Raw genomic sequence first — 22,500 nt, forward strand, 5'->3', positions numbered from 1 at the left:
ACCATTTGTCGACGCATCTTCCTTTAGTTGATTACTTTCCTTGACGTTGCGCACTGTCGATTGAACGTATTGGTGTACTTTACATGCATTCGACACCTCCAGTTCTGGAGTCATTTGCGCAGGAGTGCTTCCTTTACACGTAATTCCAAAACTGTGATAAATAACCCGCAAATGATAAAGAAAGAACAAAATTCCGCTCATGCCAACTACTGGTTTTACTTTTCCTGCTGCTGCGTCTGTAACAAATATAGTGTTCGAAATGCAGCAAATACCATGAGCTTGTATAAAACTACAGCATCGTTCAGTACCAATTCGCGCTGTATGCCCTTTATTCTAAGTCCCTTTATCCTAAGAGTTTTTTACCGAATTTCACAAGAAGCGTTCGAAACTAGATCAACCGGAAAATTTGTTGTTAAAAAAAATTTGTTGAACCTGCTTGTTTGTCCGGGCTATAATCTTTAAGAAATGTAATCAAATTGGACCGTTACAGTCATCACCTTGCAGTCAGTGTCAGGTTCCAAATGCAGTTTCACGTGATTTATAGGTAAGTACTAGAACTTCTACTATCCAACTTTTTTTCTCCTTAAAATATGTTTTCCGTGTACCTATTACGAGTAAATAAAACCATTTAAAATGGTGGGTCACCGTGCTCGTTTCTTCGCAACACGATGATAAATGGATGCTAAAGACGCAATTTTGGCTTCAAATGATCATTTTCTGCGAAAGGACTGGGGTGAGTTCCAAAACAACACCTTCTTAACCGAAAAGAGTTGTCATGATTGCACTTAAAAGCTCTTGAACAGCAAAAGCGGCCTTTCTTGCCTCTCTTCAGATGGCCGGCGCGAAACCCCGCCATCTCGGAAGTCGCTCATGGAATAATTGTTAACTAACCGTCAACACCTTCGCTGATAACTTAAGAAGAAAGAGCAAATGTACGGCAAGCAGTCTTAGCGGGAACTTCTTTTCAGGCTGAGAACCACAAATCGGACTTGAAAGACAGTCCTTGTACGCTGACATTGATTTCATCATCTGTAGCACCGTCGCCCTTAGCAACATCAACCACATCATCGCATTGCCAGACTCCAGCATCCACAACTCTTCCCCTATCCACTAGCAAGACTCTTCCTGTACCGAAATCATCTGGGCAGTTTCAATCGCCTGGAGATCGCTACAAAAACGGCTGGATCAACTCTTTCAGTATTTTGAGGTAAAGACGTTCCTGGTTTAAAGACGGTGTGCTTCCAAATAGAATGTTTCTTAGCTTAGCAACAATTGTTAGATTAGGTTTTTGTGGAATTGTCACGGTCCAGAGGTCTTTTGAGACGTCACGCAACGCGTCGACTATTGCGTGACACCCCAAAAGATGGCTCCCAAGGAGACGTCGTTTGTGTAAACCAGCCCTAGGATATCATAAAAATTGAAATCAATAATTGTTTTAGTATATTTTAATTCTTTGAGAAAAATTACGCGACAAAACACTGCTACAAGGAACTCGTATTTAATTATTCTCAAACATGGAATGATATTAGTTCGAGGTAAACTTTGTGCCTTTGACCAAATTTGCATTCACTTAGGTGCAGTGTAAGCTCAAGCCATTTCACTAAATTTTCTTCTTTCCTTTTTTTTTTTTTTTTTTTTTTTTTTTTTTTTGTGGGGGGGGGGGGGGGGGGGGGTGGGGGGATATTTAACCAGAGTCCTATTCCAAGTTGTTCCAACAGTCAATCGAGCCAGTTATGTTGGTTAAAATACTCCACCTTCTTCGGACTTCTACATCTCGTAAGTACTTTGCGTTATAGCTTTTGTCGTCAATCGCTGTTGACATGTTTTTTAAGTGTTACGGATGAGAGCAATTTATGTGTCTGGTAACTTTTTGTATTTTTTGTGACGTGTCCTGAATTACATTAGCTATCCCTTTCTTTTCTGTGAAAGGGACCCTCAACTCCGACAAAGAATTAGCTTTAAACCAAAGGAAATAATGCGTACAATCAAATTTCTCTGGAATTTTTCAAAGAAAGCGTTTTTATTCGAAATGAATGAATTTCAAAACTCACTTATTTTTGTTTTCAAAGTTCTCGAATAATTGTGACGTACTACGGTTGTGCAATCAGATTTTCACAATCATTCAAGATGGCAGTGCAGGAAAATTTGCGATTCAGATAGTCATATTCATTTTTTCTGATACAAACACTTTGTTTTGAAGACTGATTGCAAACATTTTTTCCTCCGGTTTAAACTTATTTTTTACCAGGAGTGGAGATTCCCTTTTGATTTAAAATAATTATTTTTAATTATTCAGCCGGATCATGTTCCGTACTACATCTGATTTTGGAAATAGCGGTGTTTCTCGTGGCGTCATCCATTGTTATTGATATGCCAACCAGAAGCTAAATGGCTGTTGAAACAATGACTTCTTTTGTTCTGTGGTTGCCATTTTTGAGTATCAAAAGAAATGTGACGTCATTGTTTGAAAACAAGAAATATCGCTATAGGGTGTTTAAGATCTACGACGGCGACATCGCCGAAAACGTTACCTCGAAATATAACTTTGCGTAATCCTAACTGTTTCGCGATTACTCCATCTCGTTCACGTCGTACAATGTGGGCGAAGTATCCTAAAAATAAATTGGTACGAGCGATTGCAGAGTTAAAATAGATAATGAAAGATTTTCTGTTGCCTACTTACGTTGTCGTCAAAACCTCAAATTTCGGTGACTTCACGACGTTGTTATGCTAAAAATATGTTGTACCGCAAAGATATGTGATTATTATTTTATGACGTTGTCGTTGCCGTAAGTGGTGTAGTCCATACGAACTGGTATTGCTCGAATGGAAAAATACCATAATATTATTTATATTATTTGTCCACTCCTGAATGAAAAAAAAAAAAAAACAAAAAAAACAAAGAGTATTATCACAGGAAGGGGGTTCCTCTCCACTAACTGAAATAATAATCTCTAGTAAAGTGGGTAAGTGGCGGGAGATAATTGTGTGCGTGGATGGTGAGTGGTCAGAGCGGGTCTTGAACCCGGGATCTCCGGATCTCAAGGCAAGCGCCCTAACCACTGGGCCACACTGTGGTTGGCATATTTGAACATCAAAAGAAATTTGATATGTTGTTATGGCAAATAACCGCAAAAATATGTGATTATTATTTTGTGTCGTTGTCGTTGCCGTAAGTGGTGTAGTCCATACGAACTGGTATTGCCCGAATCGAAAAATACCATAATATTCTTTGTTTGTCCACTCAAATTTGAAAAACAAAAACAATGCTCATTCAAAATTTGGACTGACAAACAAAGAGTATTATGGCATTTTAGCTTTTGGGCAAGAGACCTCATTTACGATGGCCGCCATATTGGATTTGCTATTATCATGCAAAGTAGCTACACACCTTTGGGGGTCAAACAACACACCAGTTCCAGAGGATATAAAGAGCATCTTAGCCACACAGATGATTCGTCTCACGTTCATTGTTTTTCACCTCAAAATATAACTTTGCGCAAAACTAAGGAGGCAGTGTGGCCCAGTGGTTGGAGCGCTTGCCTTGAGATCCGGAGATCCCGGGTTCAAGACCCGCTCTGACCACTCGCTGAATTTAATCTTGGTAGTCCCTGGTTCAACTTCCCAGCTGCACTTGTAATAGCCAACTGGCCAGTTGGGATTCCTAACAATTGTTGTTTCTGGTTCTGTTCTGTTGTTTCGTTGTGTTCCATTGGCCCTGAAAAGCACCTATGGGAGCGGTCAATTAAGTATGTATTGTATTGTATTGTATTGTATTGTATAATCTCTGTCGCGATTACTCCATCTCGTTCACATCCTACAATGTGGGTGAAGTATCCTAGAAAAAAAAAAGGTACGTGTGGTTTCAGAGTAAAGATAGAGAATGAAAGATTCACATTGTCGTCAAAACCTCAAATTTTGGTGACTTCACGATGTTGTTATGACGAGTACCGCAAAGGTGTGTGTTAAAATGCGTGTCGCGCGTGCAACACGATTATTATTATTTTTGTGACATCATCATTGCCGTAAGTGGTGTAGTCCAGAGGAACTGGTATTGCCCGAAACGGAAACTACAATAATATTCTTTGTTTGTCCACCCCATTTTTAAAAAAAGCATTGTTTCCAGTTTCTTTTGGGACTTACAGTGGTCCCAAGAGGAAACAAAAATAATGCTTATTCAAAAATTGGGTTGACAAACAAAGATTATTATAGTACTTTCGGTTTTAGACAATTCTGTGTATAGAGTGCTTTCACTCACGTGATCAGTAACCCCGTTTTTTTCACAGAAACAAAAGAAAACATTTGCATGACAATAGAGCTCAATTCCCAGAGGATTAGTTGGGTACACCCAACATGGCCGCCGTGACGTCACGTGAAAACACTCCATAAAGTATACCAGTTACGGTAAATTACTAATATGGAAAATTGGTTAAACTGCTGCGGAATTTATATGGTTCTACACATGAAAAGAATACTCCGTTTCCATTGCCAATTGCCTTGATCAATGATCTTCCTGTATACAAAGAAATGAAATTTCTTTCTAAAGTCAAACCGTCATGTTCCTTTCAGAAGAAATGATGATAAAAAAGGTGGGTTAGAAAAAAAGTTTCATCCACCACAAAAAACATGCTATTTTGGTGCTTTGGCCGGTGTTGGGGCGCGTGGGTGACGCGCAAGATTTTCCCTTTCCTCGTGTGTGGTGCTCGAACTCCTGAGAACCCCCAATAAGCCCTTGTGTGCAGACTAAAGCAGTTCAAATTTACTCCGATCAAATGCCGATTGAAAAGTGCCAGTCGTTTCTTCAAATGTTGAAAATGTTTACCAACACTCAGAACACGACATTGTGCAGTTTGCATTGTGTTGTGCATTGTGATTGTGCAGTTTGGTGACATAAAATGTCTTCGTTTGTAAGATACGGTGGGAAGTTTGACACCCGGAAAAGTCCCAAAAATGTTTTGAAACGGTCAAGAAACCAGCCCTTGTTCTCGGCCTTATAAAGGTGGTTACCGATTCTACGACTTAAAGCACACAATCCACACCCTTTGAACAGTTCTTTAAACGATTCTTTTTAATAATAGTTACATTTGTGATTGAATTTAGTGCGTAGTATCGTCATCAACTGGAGTTGTCTTCCGTAGTCTACAATGAAATTCCACGTGGCTTTATAGTAGCTAGTTTAAGAAAAGCTATGATCCTTGCAGTTATTATGAACGCAATTTTTGAAATTGCGTAAAGACGCCTGAAAATTTCAGGGCCGGGTTGCTCAAAGCATGGTTAGCGCTAACCAGTGTTAGATACCATGGAAACCTATAAGTTTTCATACCTCTTAACCAACGGTCAGCGCTAACCAGGCTTCGAGCAACCGGCCCCAGGACTTCAACGAGGTTTGAACTCGTGACCTCGTGATACCGGTGCGACACTCTAACCAAGTGTGAGCTATGAGGCCACTGACGTTGGGAGATGGTCATTTGTGAGTTCCCAATGTTTCCGTGAGGAAATGATCAACGATCCAAGTATGGTATATTAAATGGTATCAGATATGACTTCGGATAATCATCAAGTGCAGCAGTACACATGAACAGTGAAATTGGTTCTTTTTCTGATTTTAAAAGGCAAACCATTTTTAAAGTTTTATGACGTCTGAACTCGATAACTGAGAAATAAAACTCTTACAACAGCTACTACAACACCTTCGAACATCTGCTTCCCTAATTCTCCGGTTAAACAAGAAACGTTAGTGATGTATTGGTGTATTGGTTATTTAAACACAGGCAAATTATTTCTTAACTTCCAGGCTACCGAGATGTAACTTGTTTTGCCTGGCATACACTTTTCTCAACAGCAACGGTCAATTGGTTCTTTTCTGATTTTAAAGCAAACCATTTTTAAGCTTTATACGTACGGAACTCGATAACCGAGGAATACAGCTCAACAGCTATTACACCTTCGAACATCTGCTCCCTAATTCTCCTGGTTAAACAAGAAACGTTAGTGATGTATTGGTGTATTTGTTAATTTAAACACAGGCAAATTATTTCTTAACTTCCAGGCTACCGAGATGCAGCTTGTTTTGCCTTGCATACACTTCTCTCTCAACAGCAACGGTGAATTGGTTCTTTTCTGATTTTAAAGCAAACCATTTTTAAGTTTTATACTTAAGAGGCCTTCCAAGGGGGTTCTGATGTCGCTTTTTCGCTCATTTTCCAGCCCATCTGTCGCCTATTTGGACTAGAGATGATTGTGGTGGCTGTCGCGTTTCGCTGCAATACAAATTTTTCCATAACGTGCTTAATTTTTGCGTACTGTAATTTTGTTAAATTTTTGTCGATAATCAAATGGTTAGGGAATATCTTAAAAGGCTCGGGAAATTATTATTTGATTTTGAACAAAACACGCGTGAAAATATTCCCAAATTTCACGAGTAGACCATTGCATTAGTTATTAATATAATGGGTGACAAATCACGTTCCTAAGACGCCTTTTTGCTATGGCAACATCGTGATTTGACATGTGAAATCATAAATTAAAGCTGAAATTTCGTGCCAAAATAAGGAGTAATTTGACACCCATGTTTATTAAAACTACTTTAGTTTCTAATGACTCTAATACAAATATGAAAGTACTGCGGGTGTATTTGAACTGCACGAGAACCATTACCTTCAAGCGCGAATGAACACCACTAGGATAGTACGGAAAAGAAAGCTTGAAAAAAATCCATTACGTTTAAGCATAAAAATTTAAGGCTGTTTTCGGCGATGATCGTCTCTCAAACAATAGATTGAATGTTTTTGTGTTGCGAACCGATACGTTTTTACTCAGTGTTTCTTGCAGACCTTAAATCAATGAGGAGGCAGTAGTTTCTAAAGAAACTTTGGTCTTGATGCGTCGGGGGACGAAGTAGTCAAAATTTGGTTTTATCAATGGGGTTGATAATGTAAATTGGCCACCGTACTAAAGCTGACGTTTCGAGCGTTAGCCCTTCGTCAGAGCGAATCGCTCTCTGACGAAAGGCTAACGCTCGAAACGTCAGGTTTAGAATCTCTGTGCGGTGGCCATTTACATTATCAACTCCGTTGATAAAACCAAATTTTTTGTAGACCTTAAATCAGTTCAACCGAAAAAACTACAAGACATGGGGTTATTCAAACGAAACAGCGCGGAAAGAAATGTAAATATGATATCAATCCCAAGCAAGCGCCACAAAAGGTTTGAATCACACGGGAGCAAAATGTTTCAAACATACGAATATTTACCGAACTCATTCTGTGAAGGGCCGCAAAACATCTAAGCCAAAGCATGAAATTATACGCTCCAGTTTCTCTTCGATAAGAAATTAAGTCAGCCCAATACACGAAGGGAATCTTCTTGCAGTTTTCTCATCAAAAGTCCACTTCCGGAATCTAGAGTCAGCTTTGTGATTGGTCTACGTAATTTCCAACTCACGGTCCGAGCATTATCGTTCCCAGTACTGCAATCTGTTGGCCAGCGCCTAATTCGAGAGCTCTTACGTTTTCCACTTTCCTAAACTCCTTTGCGACCCTCGTTGCCAAGTGGGAGCCACGATTCAGCTTACTTTCTAAAGAGAAGCTCTGGCTTCCAATCAACAGTTCAGCAGTTAATTCTAGGCGTTCTGCGCAGTCTCGACTTTTTTTCAAAATGGCGGACCAAGCCAAATCGATCTTTTGCACAACGCGTTAAATCATCATAGAATGGAAATTCTAGATTTAAGCGACCAACCTTGTTTCCAGGCTCTCTCTCTCTCTCTTTTACTCCCAGAACCTGGGAACGAGGTTGTTAAGCAACATCACATTAAAAGAAAAGAAGTACGAGCGTTTGAAGCTATCTGCATTAAACGCCATCGGACCGTTGTAATCGTTCCCCTTGCAGCCTCACTGAAGAACGCCATCGGATCGTGGTATTATTCCTCCTTGCAGCCTCACGAAGACCTGATTCGGCCGAACGATATGTATTAGTTGCCTTCGAGAAGAACAGTCGTGCCTTTAAAGGTTATGCTAAACAAGTATTGGAATTTGAAAAGAACACGCTCTGTTTCCGACTTAAGATTTTATGATTGACGAGTCATCCGTTCTAAACAACAATTTGTTCTTTATTTTTGACGACGTTATTTTTCGAAAAACACGCTCTGTCTTCTAACATTTAATTGAAACGTTTTTTCAGCAACAATTGTTCTTGATACATTTGTGGACGAACGTCAAAACACCTTTTTCAAGGCCAGCTTTCAGCAAATCCGCTCATTAATTTAAAGTAATATGCCACTCTTTTTTTTCTTTGCGGTTAAATCCTTCGTAAATACAGTAGTTTTGATTTTCCTTTCGAAAAGCACATGCACACTACTTTTCCACGCCGTTACTGTAATGATTTGTGTGTTATTAACATTAGCAATAAAAAAGGCGGAACCATCTGTCATATCACTTTCACTAATTAGATTATTTAAAATAACAAATTAGTTGATTCTGAATGCGTCGGCGACAGCAACGGGTGTGGTCCCTTCTTTCTCTCCTCTTCCCAAGCCTCCCTCGGAATCCTAAATCCTTGAATCTGATTGGCTAATCGCGCGCTCGTAGCCGGTCCAGCTTTTTCACGATACGGACCAAGGTCCGAAATCTGTTTCGTACTGAAACTGTTGCTAATTGAAAACGCTTTCACTACGGGGCGACACCTCTAAAAAATGCACATTTTCGCTTACTACCGTTTGCAAACGAGGAAAAAATTCATAAAATAAATTCAAGCAGTGGAATAATAGCCACAATTCGTTGCAAAGAGAAGGAAAAAGGCAGGATGAATAAGAGGCCTGGGATCTTCAACATGGCGAGTATTCACATGAAGTGTTAAAAACACTTTGCTGGTTTGCTGTTTTCAAGTTGCTGGTTTTCTTGACATGCCGTTGAACTAAAACGACTAACAGCACAGAGAGCTCAAATAATGAGATATGAGGGTAGAGACAGATGTTTTGAGTATTTTCCACTAAAATTTTTCCTCCTGTCTTAAGAACTTTCGTTTTCATTTTCAACAAGACAAAGAATTTTAATACGTAGAGCATTATTCTCCTGTTTGTACGAATTTTTCAAACATCATTGTTTAGTTTGTTTAACACGTTTCTCTGTGCTTGCTATGGAATATAAAGTTTGTTTTTTTTTTTATTATATTTATTACACCAAGAGAATAGTTGAAGTTCTGTTTTATCGTTATCTATCATTTTCTCTCTGAGCTTTGCGAACGGAGCACTTTTTTCAGTTATAAGTTAATTTCAACTGTGACAGTGCGACGTAGAGCGCACAGAAGAATTTTTGGAAACCAGTTTGCCTGCCTTTATTTTTCAGAAAAACAGTTTAGCAAAAAAAATAAATACGTTATTCACCGTTTCATTGTATTCAGCGTAGGTCAGTCCTTTATAGATATTTGCGGCCTCGGGCCGTACTCAAGACCTCGGGCACATTTTTTTCCCTATACGGACCTCCCAGCCGGTGAATAACATATGTATATCCTCACAGCCGTACAACCAGCCTTGCATTATTATTTTGTTTTAAAGTTTGATTTCTGAAGCAAACATTGCACCAATCGTACGTACCGCGCCTAACTTTGCCCGGAGTAACATACATCGATCAACTTGCCCCACATAAAGAACTGCAACAAAAATTAACAGCATTTCCGAGTGATCGGTAACAGCTTCTTTAGTAAGAAGACGTTACGGAATCGTTGTTTTTACGGGAAGTATTTTTTTCTTCTAAACGATGCTACACACTCGATTGCGAGAGAAGAAGAAGATCAAAGAAGCGCATGAAGTTATTGCTTGGACGAAAAATCCATGACGATACAAATACAGTAGGGCTCATTTAACACGGCGACCAAATTGAACACGCTCGTGTTCGGATGCCTTGCGTATACAGACACTCGAGTCACAAAACACCCAACAATTTTGTTCTACTCCATCCAACGCAATTAACCACACAGCAACGACCAGAAGCTACCAAAGGCTAACTAGTTTAAGATGAAAATAATTTATATGCCGCATAATTTTTATGCAGCACGGGAGTTTGGGCTTTCAGATCTTTTAAACTCGCGTTTTTGCATATTTTATACTCTGCATTCATACGCTAAAATTTTAAGCCAGTGAGCTTCTGACGTCTCTTTTCCCTGGAACCAACGGAAAAAGGAAAGGAAAGGAAAGGAATGGAACTTTATTTAAGTGGCTAGTCGTTATGGCGCTGGAGCACTAATTGGGGACACTGTAAACTGAAATGAAAGCAAATCAATTTGGATAAAAATCAAAGCTCAAAATTTTGCCAGTCAGGTGTTAAGCAAACACAATTTCAAATTCTGAAGAAAGTGATTTTTTATATCACAGGGGCACTGTAATTTTTTAATGGCTAAAAGAGGAAAAGTAATCGTGCTGCACCTGTGGCAAGCGATTTAGTTTTGTTTTCGTTTGTTTTGTTTTGTTTTTCTTTTTTTTGTTTGTTTGTTATTCATTTTTCTTTCAAATACAATATTGCGCCACATTTAATTGCATTGTCCTGGTATGTGCTAATTGCGGAAATTGCAAGCTTTTTCAAAAGTGGCCGTCATTTCAGTATTCTCTAGTTTAATTGAAAATTGAAACTTTCGGCCTCGTTCAACGTTAAAAGCTCTTTCGAAACGAGTCTTAAATTGCCAATTTGCAACGAAACAAAGTAATACTAAAATAGCCGCTATTTTGGAGTAAAGTGTACGACGTGTCAATATTTATCTTTTTGAGTTTTTCCGACAGCCGCCGAGTAGCTTTAGCTGTCACGGAGTTAAGGCGGCTTTCGATCGAAAGGATCATATTGCAGAATGCTTAGCTCTTTCACCAAGCACAAGCTTTTGAAGATAACTTGAACGTGGAAGGAAATATTTGCAGATTTCTGTGAAAAGATCAGAAAGAAAGAAGATCATTGCTGAGACTACTCGGTGTTGGTTAAATTCAGACTCGAAGAAGAAATGGAAAAAGAAGAAAATGCATTCATGTTAGTAAACTGTGTTGTCAACATTGTACTTGCTTTCACAGCGACCATTGGAAATGTGCTTGTGCTTTACGCAGTGTGGAGGAAGCCGACGCTTCGTTCGCCCTCTATCCTTTTACTATGTGGTCTGGCGTCAACTGATTTAGCTGTTGGTTTGATCGCACAACCTCTTTTTATAGCACGTAGCTTACTTAACTTGTACACTCGATCAGAGAGACTGAAAGTAACGTTTGAAAGAGGATCTAAGACCATTGCTTTCTCTCTCTGCGGAGTGTCCCTAGGCATGATTGCAGGAACCAGTCTTGACAGACTCATTGCCATTCTGAAGCCGCTGCAGTATCCAAGCATTGTTACTGTTCGGAGAGTTACTTGTATTGTTCTAGCGATTTGGGCAGTTTGTGTAGTAGGAGGAACCATCCAGATTTGGGAGGAAAGAATTATATTACCTTTAATTGCCTCTTGGATATTCATCGGGTTTTGTGTTACCATTGCATGTCACGCGACCATTTTCAAAATTCTTCGGCGTCATCGAATAGAAATTCAAATTCAGGCACGAGCGTTTGAGGGAGCAAATGCCGCCGCACGTATGGCTAGTCTTCAAAAATCTGCCTTCAGTGCATTTATATTCTTCATTGTGCTCGCGATTTGTTACTTTCCTTATCTTCTTGTTTTTATAATTAATCTCGCCCGTGAAAGAAGAGAGGATCTTCTTGGCAGGTCTATTGCCATCACAGTTGTCTTCATGAACTCGGCTATAAATCCATTTTTATATGGTTGGAGAGTACCTAAGCTAAGAAATGCAATGCTACAAGTGTTTCGCGCCAAGGAAGGAAGATAGACGAATTCTGTCGTTTGACCAAGTCAAACTAACTCGTAAATAAAAACTAGTACGAGAGTAAAAACACACTAGAACAAACACATAGCGGTTTTTAGGACTGGAGCTTGTCATGCAGGGAGTCTGTAAAATACAAGCATTCAAATTAACTCAACAGCGTTAAAAGCAGCTTAATTAAATTGAGGCAGCAAAATAGCTACTGTGAAATGGTATATGAAATGGATCATATATGAACTACGGATATGAAATCAAGTGAAGCAATGATCCTCGCAGTTATGAACGCAGTTTTTGCAATTACGTAAAGAAGCCTAAAAAATTCAGGACCTCAACGGGGTTTGAACCCGTGACCTCGCGATACTGGTGCGACTCTCTAACCAAGTGAGCTATCAAGCCACTGACGTTGGGAGCTGGTCATTTGTGAGTTCCAATGTTCCCGTGAGGAATGAATCAACGATGAAATGGTATAGGACATTAATGGATCATATATGAACTGCGCATATGAAATCAAGTGAAGCTAAGATCCTCGCAGTTATGAACGCAATTTTTGCAATTGCGTGAAGAACTCACAAATGACCAGCTTCCAATGTCAGTGGCTTCATAGCTCAGTTGGTTGGAGCGTGTCACCGGTATCGCGAGGTCACGGGTTCAAACCCTGTTGAAATCCTGAATTTTTCAGGCTTCTTTACGCAATTTGCCAAAATTGCGTTTATAACTGCGAGGATCATAGCTCTACGTAAACTAGCTACTGCAAAGCCACGTGGAATTTTATTGTAGACTACGGAAGACAACTCCAGTTGATGACTAAAGCGGGATAATATCCTTTCTCCGATCGAAGGGGAACCAAGGTTGTCCCTGTCAGGACCATACAGGAATACAAAAGACACGCAGGAGGACCTCCAAAGACATTAACCAATTTCATTCGCAATCAAATCAAATGTCTATCCTTTCGTTTTTATTGGGCGCGTTTAACTATCCTTACGCATGTTCAAACGTACAAGGCTCATCGTCTTGTTTTTCGATCATGCAATTTCTTTAACAAGTAGGTTAAAATAATCATATTCAATCACTCGTCACCCACACTATTTTGTTGTTTTAGAAACGCAGGAAACGATATTATTCCATCCCTTGGATAGTAGACACGCAATTATTGATCATTTTATTGGCGGTTTAATAAGTCTTTACTTATTATATTTTTTACTCGGACTGAAACATCTAGATTTTAGCAATAGAGGACTTTTTTGCGTGTTTACATAGCCTCATCAAAACACGAGGGGGAGTTGCGAGAATTCGAGACAGTTATGTAAACCCGAGAAGTGGTCGAGAATTCTCCCACCTCTCCGGGGTCTTTAGATGAGGCTATGTAAAAGAGGGTAAAAAGTCCTCTATTCCGAGTGAACCGTATTCCGGTCATTCCGTTCATTGTGTTATCGGGAGCAGAATAGTATTCCGTTCATTCCGAAAACGGAATAGGTCCCAAAAGAACACGAATACCGTCTATTCCGTGTATTCCTCTTCCGGAATCGCACCAAGAGAACACGCCTTAAAAGTTAGGGGCGAAGACTAGTTCTTATATGCAGAGGGCGAATGTTTGGGTGTCATTGATGAAAAATAGACACGCAATGCGTATGTGTGGTGAAGCAGTAACACAATGCTTTATTCCATATTCTCCACTGAGCTGCGTTTTGTCTTCCAAGAGATTCAAGTTAAATTTGCGTAATATGTAGCCCTAATAGTACACGATATTGTTTTGGTTTGGTAATTCATAATAGTGCCATGGTAGATGGCTTAGGTAAATAGCCCCTTGAGAAGTGGTGACTAGGAAAATACTCAACCCAGAACGATTGAAGAAAATAAAATGGAATCGAGAACATTGGCTTCGAGGCAGACATGTTAATCATTTTCGAGTTCCTTTAGAACTTCTTTTTCCCCCCAAGGTTAAGTGTGCACTCTAAGCGTCTGGCAGCTTTGTAAGACAAAAGTTCACCAAAGTTTTACCCTGTCCTGTGGGGTTAGTACCTGGATGGGAGACCTCTTTTTGCCAGAATTTCTAGTTTAACAATCAAAAATGCGAACTAAGCAAGGTATAGCTTTAATAATTGTTAGCCTGCTTTTGGAAAACAATTATTGATGCAAAAGTAAGTAAATATTGATACACAGTTTGTAGGAAGAGCAGAAGCAAGTTTTCAGGAAGTGACGAGCGAGAATCAAATATAATTTTTGGCATTAGCAACAACATTTGCGATGTGAAAACAACATACATCTTGAACAGAGAATATACAAAATCACTTTTGGCGAAAATCATTCTGGGAGATTTTGCTACGTTCAATTTTTTTATCGTACTTTTGGCTGCTCAAGTAAATCGCAAAATCGAAAGTGACATCGAATTCATCTGCGCCGTTTTCATGTTGCCTTTCACGTTTACTCGCAAAACAAGGGATACATCTGTGTCAAAATGATGGCAAAACCCGGGTTTTTGTTTTGTTACTTTGTTTTTTTCTCTTTCAATTAAGTGTTTTAAAGATTGACAAGAAATGTGCGAATGCAACACAAAGATCACATTAGCTCATCTCTTGAGGTTGACCATTGTTTCGGCAAAGTCCAAAATTTACTCTCCTAGATAAGGTTATTTATCACCAGGTAATTCCATCGTTTTGGAAATAGCAGCTGCTTTATTATTCATCAGCGTCACAAATCCTTGCCAATTTTGGAGCTCATTTTGTTGAAACTCAAGCATGATTTCAACAGACCTATTTATGTTCGTGAGTTATGCACGCGCTGCGGGCCTATTGTCACCTTACACGCTTATACTCATACAACCCGGTGACATAGTGTGTAGAGCACTTTCACTTACAGCGCACTACCACAAAAAAATATTCAAACAAACTTTATTTTAGAGAGTGTTTTCCCCATAGCTTTTTGAAGGACTCAAGTTGAGACATATGGCAAAAGATAAGTCGTCTCGTATTAATATTAATTGGTCGTTAATTTTGTTGCTTCGAATGTAAAGGCGGCATAGATTAAAATATTTTGCATTAGCTGAATATTCTGGAGTGCCCCGTGGAGTTCCATATTGCACTCTTTTATTCATAATACTGTCAAGTTGAGATTGTCGAAAAAAGCACTATAGAAAATATATGTTATATTTGAATATGAGTTGATAAAGATAACCAGACGGGCTCACATTTTTCAATGGACTGTATAAACACAGAATATCAACACATGGAAAAATCACCTTTGCACTTACGTAGACTGTAAAATGACTCAAAGGGTACAGAGTGCGTGAAATGAAAAATATTCCTTATTAGAATTCAGATAATAAGACTGGGGCTGTATAAGCACTCAGAAAAACTTAGCAAACACTCAGTAAGTGTCGGAAAAGCTTTCAATTGGAGATTGCTAGAATGTACATGTGATGCGTGGATCTAAAATCAAGACAAAAGAATAAAAGCCAGGGAGAAGATTTTGAATCTTTGAACAATTAAATGTCGACTACTATATCTACCGCCCTCGCAATTGATCCTTGTTTATTTTTAAAGTAAAATGGATAGCAACAAAATGAGAGGATACGTAAACTTCGAGCACGGATTCGAGCCAGTATTCGAGCTGGGATTCGAGCCAGGATCCGAGCCAGGATTCGAGCTAGGATCAGAGCCAGGATTCCAGCCAGGATTCGAGCTACAATGATCTTTCTCCGCTATTTTTAAGATGACATATCACATAACCAGGTTTCCTTGTTTGTGTTTCCTCTTTTTTAAGGTAAGGTAAGGAAAGGTAAATTTTATTTCCCCAGGGTGGCCCATTCAGCCACAAGGCTGGAATTGAGAGAGGCCCTGGACTAAAAATATAATACAATTCACAAGTCATGTGGAGTAACGCGTAGGAAGCGAACTCTTGATTTTTTTTGGATAGCACCATAGTTTATGTATTTATTCAAGTCGAGACTTGCCCTTTATGCCCGATGTTCGTCCCAAGATCGGGACAGCAAACAAAAGGGCCATTCAAACTTAAACAACAGCGATTTGCACAGGCTCACCTCTACTTGCCCCCATCTTTGCAAAAAGAGGAATCAAATAAGGTGATCAAAATGGCGGGAAAAACCAAAGGGGCAAACAGCCTGGGCGCACAAAGGGAGGATTCTAGCTCGGATCCTAGCTCGGATCCTTGCTCGGATCCTGGCTCGGATCCTGGCTCTATTTTTAGTTTATCTCAGAAAATAACCAATTCACCGTTGCTGTTGAGAGAAGTGCATGAAGGCAAAACGAGTTGCATCTCGGTAGCCTGGAAGTTAAGAAATAATTTGCCCGTGTTTAAATTAACACATACACTAATACACCACTACCGTTTCTTGTTTAACCGGAGAATAAGAGAAGCAGATGTTCGAAGGTGTAATAACTGTTGAGTTTTATTTCCCAGTTATCGAGTTCCATGAGTATAAAACTTAAAAATGGTTTGCTTTAAAATCAGAAAATAACCAATTAACCGTTGCTGTTGCAAAAAGTGTATGCCAGGCAAAACAAGATGCATCTCAGTAGCCTGAAAGTTAAGAAATAATTTGCCTGTGTTTAAATAACCAATACACCTATACATCACTAACGTTTCTTGTTTAACCGGAGAATTTGGGAATCAGATGTTCGAAGGTGTAATAACTGTTGAGTTTTATTTCCCAGTTATCGAGTTCCATGAGTATAAAACTTAAAAATGGTTTGCTTTAAAATCAGAAAATAACCAATTAACCGTTGCTGTTGAGAAAAGTGTATGCCAGCTAGGGGGCAAAGCAAGATGCATCTCGGTAGCCTGAAAGTTAAGAAATAATTTGACTGTGTTTAAACAACCAATACACCTATACATCACTAACGTTTCATGTTTAACCGGAGAATTAGGGAAGCAGATGTTCGAAGGTGTAATAGCTGTTGGGTTTCATTTCCCAGTTATTGAGTTCCATAAAAATAAAAACTTTAAAATGGTTTGCTTTAAAATCAGAAAAGAACCAGTTCACTGCTGCTGTGGAGAAAAGTGTATGCCAGGCAAAACAAGTTGCATTTCAGTAGCCTCTTTATGACGAAGTCGGCCCAACAAACGTGTCGAGATTAAGACCTCTATTTTGCTCTACCATCGAAAGAGGCAAAAAAACGTTTCAGTAAACTATTGAATTACGCTCTACGTGTTCCATATTAAAAAGAAAAATAAAAAAAAATAATAAATAAATAAAAAACATCGACTCAATGAATGACAAATGCATGACATTTGAATATTCATTTCAGGACAGCATCTGGAAAACTACGGCATTGACTTTAACTTGCTTTAAGACTATTCCACGAATTTGCGAAGACAACTGTGGTTCTCATCGCATAAAGCCAGACCACTTGTTACAACTGATAACTCGCAACAAGTCCCTATGAGCTGGATACCAGCTCTCGAGATATTAGCCGTCCATTACATTGACAATTGTGATATTTGAGAGAAACTTCCTATTCCAGCTATCACTTCTGTACACGCAGAAAATGGCAGTGTATTTAGATACCAAAACCCTCAAAAAGTCCACAGAAATATTGAAACTGGTTGTTTGCATTCCAAAAACCGTAAACCATAACTTGTAGGCGAAACACAAAGTTGAAGAGAAGTAAAAAGATGGTTATATCTTTTGTTTTGTTTTTTGTTTTTTTTTCTTTCAAATACAATTTCACGCCACATTTAATTACATTACCATGGTATGTGCTAATTCCGGAAAGTGAAAGCTTACAATACATCTTATTTAAAAGTGGCCGTCATTTCAAAATTCTCTAGTTTAATTACAAATTGACCCTTTCGCCCTCGTTCAACGTTAAACATCTTTCGAATTTTACGTTTAAAAGCGAGGCCAAAATGGTCAATTTTCAACGAAACAAAATAATACTAAAATGACGTGGTGTATGACGTGTTTCGCAGGGAGTGTCAATATTTATCTTTTTCAAAATTTCCGAAAGCGGCTGCATGAGTAGCTTAAGCAGTCACGGAGTTAAGGCAGCTTTCGATAGAAAGGATCATATTGCAGACTGTTTAGCTCTTAAACCAAGCGTAAGCTTTTGAAAATAACTTGAATGTGAAAGAAAAGATTTGCAGATTTCCGTGAAAGGATCAGAAACAAAGAAGATCATTGCTGAGACTACTCGGTGTTGGTTAAATTCAGACTTGAAGAAAAGATGGAAAAAGAAGAAAGTGCAATCATGTTAGTAAACTGTGTTGTAAACATTGTACTTGCTTTCACAGCGACCATTGGAAATATGCTTGTGCTGTACGCAGTGTGGAGAAAGCCGACGCTTCGTTCGCCCTCTATCCTTTTACTATGTGGTCTGGCGTCAACTGATTTAGCTGTTGGTTTGATCGCACAACCTCTTTTTATAGCACGTAGCTTTCTTAACTTGTACACTCGGTCAGAGAGACTGAAAGTAATGTTTGGAAGAGTCTCTAAGACCATTGCTTTCTCTCTCTGCGGAGTGTCCCTAGGCATAATTGCAGGAACCAGTCTTGACAGACTCATTGCCATTCTGAAGCCGCTGCAGTATCCCAGCATCGTTACTGTTAGGAGAGTTACTTGTATTGTTCTAACGATTTGGGCAGTTTGTGTAGTAGGAGGAACCATCCAGATTTGGGAGGAAAGAATTCGTTTACCTTCAATTGCCTCTTGGATATTTATCGGGTTTTGTATCTCCGTTACATGTCACGCGACCATTTTCAAAATTGTTCGGCGTCATCGAATAGAAATTCAGAATCAGGCTCGCGCGTTTGAGGGAGCAAATGCCGCCGCAAGTATGGCCACCCTTCAAAAATCTGCCTTCAGTGCATTTATATTCTTTATTGTGCTCGCGATTTGCTACTCTCCTTATCTCCTTGTTTACATAATTAATTTAGCCCGTGAAAGAGGAGAGGATCTTCTTGGCAGGTCTCTTGCCAGCACAGTTGTCTTCATGAACTCGGCTTTAAATCCATTTTTATATGGTTGGAGAGTTCCTGAGTTAAGAAATGCAATGCTACAAGTGTTTCGTGCCAAGGAAGCAAGATCGACGAATTCCGTCGTTTGAGTAAGTCAAACTAACTCGTAAATAAAAATTAGTACGAGAGTAAAAACAGTTTACAACAAACACGTAGCGGTTTTTAGGACTGGAGCTTGTCATGCAGGGAGTCTGTAAAATACAAAAAAATTCAAATTAACTCTACAGTCTTAAAAGCAGCTTATTTAAATGGAAGCAACAAAATAGCTAATATGAAATGGTATAAGAAATGGATCATATATGAACTACGGATATGAAATCAAGTAACGCTATGATCCTCGCAGTGATGAACGCAGTTTCTGTTTTCAGTGAAAAATTCAGGACTTAAACAGGGTTTAAACCCATGACCGCTCGATACCGGTGCGATTCTCTAACTAATTGAGCTATGAAGCCACTGACGTTGGGAGCTGGTCATTTGTGACTTCCAATGTTCCCGTGAGGAATGAATCAACGATGAAATGGTATATGAAATGGATCATATATAAACTGCGCATATAAAATCAAGTAAAGCTATGTTCCTCGCAATTATGAACGCAATTTTTGAAATTGCTTAAAGAACTCAAAAATCACCAGCTCCCAACGTCAGTGGCTTCATAGCTCAGTTGGTTAAAGCGTCGCACCGGTATTGCGAGGTCACGGATTCAAACGTGCGAGGATCATAGCTCCACTTAAACTAGCTACTGCAAAGCCACGTGGAATTTTATTGTAGACTACGGAAGACAACTCCAGTTGATGACTAAAGCGGGATAATATCCTTTCTCCGATCGAAGGGGAACCAAGGTTGTCCCTGTCAGGACCATACAGGAATACAAAAGACACGCAGGAGGACCTCCAAAGACATTAACCAATTTCATTGGCAATGAAACCGACTGTCTTCCATTTCGTTTCTATTGGGCGCGTTTAACTATCCTTACGCATGGTCAAACGTACAAGGCTCATCGTCTTGTTTTTCGATCATGCAATTTCAAGTAAGTTGAAATAATCATATTCAATCACTCGTTAACCACACTATTTTGTTGTTTTGGAAACGAGATGTCGAAAAAACCCAGGAAACGATATTATTCCATCCCTCAGGTAGTAGACACGCAATGATTGATCATTTTATAGGCGGTTTAATTAGTCTTTACTTATTCTTGTAGGTATATTGTTTATTCGGATTAAAAGATGTAGATTTTAGCAATAGAGGACCTTTTCCATTTTTACATAGCCTCATCAAAACACGAGGGGGAGTTGCGAGAATTCGAGACAGTTATGTAAACCCGAGACGTGGTCGAGGGTTTTCATAACTGCCGAGAATTCTCCCAGCTCCCCCCGGTGTCTAGAGGAGGGAAAAAAGTCCTCTATTCCGAGTGAATCGTATTCCGGTCATTCCGTTCATTGTGTTATCGGGAGCAGCTCAATGGACAATGTGGAATAAAGCGCTGTGTTACTGCTCTACCACACGTACGCATTGCATGCCTATTTTTCATCAATGACACTATTCCGAAAGCGGAATAGGTCCCAAAAGAACACGAATACCGTCTACTCCGTGTATTCCTCTTCCGGAATCGCACCAAAAGAACGCGCCTTAAGAGTTCCCGGCGAAGACTTGTTCTTATATGCAGAGGCCGAATGTTTGGGTGTCATTGATGAAAAATAGACACGCAATGCGTATATGTGGTAGAGCAGTAACACAGCACTTTATGCCACATTGTCCACTGAGCTGCGTTTTGTCTTGCAAGAGATTCAAGTTGTATTTGCGTAATATGTAGCCCTAATAGTACACGATTTTGTTTCGGTTTGGTAAATCATAATAGTGCCATGGTAGATGCCTTAGGTATATAGCCCCTTGAGAAGTGGTGACTAGGAAAATACTCAACTCAGAACGATTGAAGAAAATAAAATGGAATATCGAAAACATTGGCTTCGAGGCAGACATGTTAATCATTTTCAAGTTCCTTTAGAACTTATTTTCGCCTCAAGGTTAAGTGTGCACTCTAAGCGTCTGGGAGCTTTGTAAGACAAAAGTTCAGTGAAGTTAAACCCTATCCGGCGGGGTTAGTACCTGGATGGGAGACCTCTTTGTGCCAGAAATTCTAGGTTAACGCTCAAAAATGCGAACTACTCAAGGTATAGCTTTAATAAATGTTAGCCTGCTTTTGGAAAACAAATATTGATGCAAAAGTAAGTAAATATTGATATACAGTTTTAAGGAAGAACAGAAGGAAGTTTTCAGGAAGTGTCCATCAAGAATGAAATATTAGCCATCAGCAACAAAATTTGCGACATGAAAACAAAATAAAATTTGAATCGCGAATATGAAAAGTTACCATCAGGGGTAGACATTTTCGGGGATTTTTGCCATGTTCAATTTTTCTATTGTACTTCTGGCTGCACAAGTAAATCGCAAAATCGAAAGTCACATCGAATTCAGAGGACGCCGTGATCATATTACCTTACGTGTTTACTCGCGAAACAAAGGATACATCTGTGTCAAAATGATAGCAAGACACCGGGTTATTGTTTTTCTAAATTGAATTTGTTTTTTGTTTTAAATGTTTATGGTAGTTCACTTACAGTGCACTACCACAAAAACCGATCGAAATCCACGGTCAATCGTACGTAAAAAAGACACTTAATTTATCCGCTAACGATTTAGAAAGTTGTTTGAAAGTGTGGAATAAGGAGGGAAGGGTGAGAGTTATGACAACTGAAGACTAGTGAATTGTCATGACACCACTGACTGTCAAAGAAACACGAATTCGAACAACACAGAACTCACGTATCGGCAACGTCCACTTGACGTTAAACTATTCATCGCTAGATACATTTCTTTATCTATTTATTCTACAATCCTATTCTACGTTTATTCTTATACTACGTGCCTATTTCAAACGTTCAACTTATCTTGGGGTTGTTAAAAAATTATGGATAATGCAGCAGCTTTCCCTAATGTTCTGGCTCAAGGAGGATTTGTATTACAACAATAGGCAATTGTGACACGTCGAAATTTGAAAACAAAAATCACCGGTTCTGAAAAACTTTTTTCTTTTTTTTTTTTTTTTTTTCAGATACAAACGCTTTCTTTGAAAAAATTTCAAACAACCTTTACTGTAAATAGTGTTTCCCGTGATTTAACGTTACTTATTTGTTGGAGTGGATGTTCTCTTTCATCTTTTGTCGACATAATACACATAAACCGTGAAAGACATAATTATCCATTTGTATTAGTTATTGTACAGAAAACGCACAAAACAAGTACAAATACTCTGCGATATTTGTACAATAGCAAACCGGTTTGACTAGTTGAGGTGTTGGCTGTGACGTCCAAATCTGTCACACGTTCTCGGTTGTTTACAATTCACTTGCTAGAAATATAGTGCAAAAAAGCTTGATAATAAATACCTTAGACCATTTTACTGTGTAGATGCGTGCAATATTTTTACCCGTCTCTTGTACTTTGAATTGCCCTGTACGGGCTTGTCAAAATACAGCGAGACTCGTAAAAATATCTTACGATACTACTCACTAAAGATATATGTAAATGCAACCACTGACTTTCGTGATTCGACACTCCACTCAGGCAAATTGCAAAAAGGGAAGTCAGGCTTGGTTCTTGCATGCAACCATACAAATGTAACTGATATTAACTGAG

At 39.1% G+C, this 22,500-nt stretch overlaps 2 protein-coding genes across 2 annotated transcripts; both read left to right on the plus strand.

Moving 5' to 3' along the window:
• Window positions 1-10,797: 10,797 nt before the first annotated feature.
• On the plus strand, window positions 10,798-11,987 carry LOC138057928 (melanocortin receptor 4-like). The gene has a single exon (XM_068903834.1). The coding sequence runs from the start codon at window positions 10,981-10,983 to the stop codon at window positions 11,839-11,841; it is 861 nt and encodes a 286-aa protein (XP_068759935.1). The 5' UTR covers window positions 10,798-10,980; the 3' UTR covers window positions 11,842-11,987.
• A 6,030-nt stretch (window positions 11,988-18,017) lies between these two features.
• Window positions 18,018-18,896, plus strand: LOC138055905 (histamine H2 receptor-like). The gene has a single exon (XM_068901772.1). It carries the CDS (start codon window positions 18,018-18,020, stop codon window positions 18,894-18,896), a length of 879 nt encoding a protein of 292 aa, XP_068757873.1.
• The last annotated feature ends 3,604 nt before the right edge of the window (window positions 18,897-22,500 follow it).

Source organism: Montipora capricornis, chromosome 7 (genome assembly GCF_036669925.1).
Source record: "Montipora capricornis isolate CH-2021 chromosome 7, ASM3666992v2, whole genome shotgun sequence".
Lineage (NCBI taxonomy): Eukaryota > Metazoa > Cnidaria > Anthozoa > Scleractinia > Acroporidae > Montipora > Montipora capricornis.